Source organism: Felis catus, chromosome C1, assembly GCF_018350175.1.
Source record: "Felis catus isolate Fca126 chromosome C1, F.catus_Fca126_mat1.0, whole genome shotgun sequence".
In the NCBI taxonomy this organism is placed as follows: Eukaryota; Metazoa; Chordata; class Mammalia; order Carnivora; family Felidae; genus Felis; species Felis catus.
Window position 1 is genome coordinate 107448014 of NC_058375.1, and position 3063 is coordinate 107451076.

At 48.4% G+C, this 3063-nt stretch overlaps 1 protein-coding gene across 1 annotated transcript; it reads right to left on the bottom strand.

The window, feature by feature from the left end:
* Positions 1-696: 696 nt before the first annotated feature.
* LOC123379376 (small proline-rich protein 2G-like) lies at positions 697-2056 on the bottom strand. The gene is made up of 2 exons (XM_045034858.1): positions 1936-2056; positions 697-1249 (listed from the first exon to the last, which is right to left on the bottom strand). Exon 2 carries the CDS (start codon positions 1226-1228, stop codon positions 1022-1024), a length of 207 nt encoding a protein of 68 aa, XP_044890793.1. The 5' UTR covers positions 1229-1249; positions 1936-2056; the 3' UTR covers positions 697-1021.
* Positions 2057-3063: the final 1007 nt, after the last annotated feature.

The window sequence follows — 3063 nt, forward strand, 5'->3', positions numbered from 1 at the left end:
TTGAGACCTTACCTCTCTCACCTCATAAGGAGACAGGTGTCCCCTAGATCACTGTTCTCCCCGTGTCCCTGTTGTCACTGTGCTGTACCTTGGAACTGGCCATGTCTTCTCGTTGGAAGGATGTACCCCTGATACATTCATGGCTAACTCTTCTACTCACTCAGGTCTTTCCCAAAAGTCACTTAGGAAGAGGCTTTCTAAACAATTTTCTCTAAAATTTACCCACAAATGACTGTTCTTGGTCGTGTGTGTGTGTGTGTGTGTGTGCACGCGCACGTGTGTGTGTAATGCCCTCAAGGATTTGGGGGCCACTATGATCATCTCTGTAGCACATGGAAGACTGCTTGCCTGGCACATGGCAGATACTCAGGAAACACTTGTGAACAAATTAATTTCTGTGAGGGCACTGAGCAGAAAACAATCTTTCCTGCTTTTTACAGATGAGGAAACTGAAGCTGAGACAGTTTAAGTAATTGTTTTCAGGGTCATACAAATCAGAAAGAGCTAGAAGTGAGTTTAAAATCAGTAAAAGAGAATCATTTGATGTACCCATTCCGCAAGACACATTTTGGGCAAAACTGAACTCAGTGATGGGAAAGCTTGACTCTAATAAATATTTCAATAGGAATGGAAAGGAACATTCATGTGGTGCAGTGGACAGAAGAGATTACAAACACAAAGCACAAACAAAAGTAATGCGGTCTCGACCATGACACGTGTGCTTTATTGGAGAAGCAAACAAATAGAGATACCAAAAGGCTCACAGGGGAGGGATCACCACCCAGATCACAGACAGACAGATGGCAAAGTGCAATTAGGCCACGACCCCACTGCTCATCTTCCCACAATGTGGTATCAGCTTCGGGAACCCATCCTTTTCTCTGTCTGCTGTCAATCCAGGTGGCAAGTCAGAGAACATGCATTCTGTGCTCGTGGCTGAAGGGAAGGGGATGGAGTCTTGAGACATCCACAGGAGACCCTGTGTCTTGTTGTTTCATGGTCATAATGCATCCTGCTGCTGTTACTTGCTCTTGGGTGGGCACTTCTGTTGGCAGGGGGGGCACGGTTGCACAGGAGGGCACTTCTGCTGGCAGGGTGGAGGTGGGCACTTCACAGGTGGGCATGGAGGAGGGGGACATGGATCTGGACACTTTGGGGGTGGGCAAGGCTCAGGGCACACAGGAGGTGGCTGGCAGGGCTGCTTGCACTGCTGCTGTTGATAGGACATCGTTCCTGGACAGCAAGGAGCCTGAGATGCAAACAGACAACAGCATTCCTAACACAGGCAGTCCTGTTGGCAGAACAATGAGCCATGGACCCTGCAGCCTGCAAGGACCCTCTGTTCCCTAACACTGTCTGTATGATTCTGTGTGGCTCCTTCACCCTTCCCTTTGAGCACCTCTTACCCTAGCTCTTTGGTCTTTTCTGGTTAATGTTTCTGTCTATCACTTTGTACAGACACGATTGCCTGTGTGCTGTGTGAATACAAACATCATGTGGAGACAAAGAACCCAGATACGAAACTTCTAGCCAATCCCCAAACAGACCTCTACCGATAGCTTTCTGAGCCCTGGTTGCTGGTCTCACTGATGTGACTGGGGTTCTGAGCCCTGGGCTTCGAGGAGGACTGCCCAGACTCCCACCCAGCACTCAAAGGGACCGAGAGCCCTGAGAGGGATGCACTTGGAACGTGCGTGGTATAGGCCACAGGACAACACCTCGTCTCTCTTGTTGTCAGTCAGTTTAGGATTGTACCTCTGACTCCATTTCTGTCATGACCTTCACGGTCACCTTCCAAATACCCCCCAGACCTCCTTATTGTCTCTTCCCCATGCACGGACTTTAATTGGCTAAAATAAACAGTCACTTGTTCTCCCAGATTAAATCCTCACACTATTCAAATGCCAAAAAAAGATCTCTAAGGCCTGTACTCACCAGAGGCTTCAAAGGAGATGTATGCCTCAGTGTCTCCAGAAGATAACACCAGTGTGGTGGAGAGTCCTTTTATAAGGGCCAGGCGGGCCCAGGCAGGTGACAGTCCAGGACTGGGATGACGCACTTATTTCCCAACCAAATTATCATCTGCATGCAACCTCAGAAATGACTTGCCACACTAATGTGGATATCACCAAACTTCCTTGTCCAGGATCTTCCTCACCCTCATTGGGGAAGGCTCAGTGATTCACTTTGGACCTTGTCTCACCCTCCCCATGCCAGTGTCATGTGGCAACTAGGGAACATGAGATATTCTTTGACAGCCGTGATGCACTTCCATAGTTAGAGGTGGTGCCTGCCCTACTCCCTGGCTCCCCGAGCACCTTAACTGTAAAACTTACTGCCCCATTCAGTTTCACCTGTCCAGCATCCAGCTTTGTTCCCTTTGATAGTAGAGTAGACAGTAGGGTGAGCTGACCCTTCCTTGTCCAGGACCTTAACCCTCGCTCACAGTTTTCCTTTACAACTAACCCTTTTGACCATGTCCTACTGGTCTCCAGGCTCTTCTCGACAACTAATTGGCTTGAAGAGACCACAGTCTTGTCTTGGTTCCTAGGTGCTGATAGCCCTAGGCTGGGCATGTTGTTACATGGCTCCATTAATGGCCTTGAACAGGACAGCACAACCCCTGTTTTCTAGACCACTGGCTCGGCCCCTCCCAAAGTCTCCACACTTGCAGATTTACACACTGATGTGATGTGCTCTCTGTGGTCCTCATCAGTGGGGTGGGGGGAGGGGTACTTGTGGTCCACTAGACACCCAAACTCATATTCTCTCACTTCTTCAAAACTGACTCAGTGCCTGAGCTGCCCCCATTTCGCAGCTTTTTCCTTCATGCTCCCCAAACAGCATGTGTTGCTTCCTTCTGCAAAAGTTAACTTGCCTACTCTCTATTAGGCTCTCTGTTCTGAACTGGCATTTAGAGGGACTTCTAGACATAGTACATTCAAGAAAGGAAGCTCCATAAGCTATTTACCCTACCATTCAATTCATGGGTGTTGTTACCTAGATAAATAAAGCATGGCCAACACAAAACCCATGGATAACCTCTTAGTATTCATTTGTTGA

Bases quoted from the DNA above. Each gene is read 5' to 3' on its own strand.
- LOC123379376 (XM_045034858.1), bottom strand. From the start codon at position 1,228: ATGTCCTATCAACAGCAGCAGTGCAAGCAGCCCTGCCAGCCACCTCCT.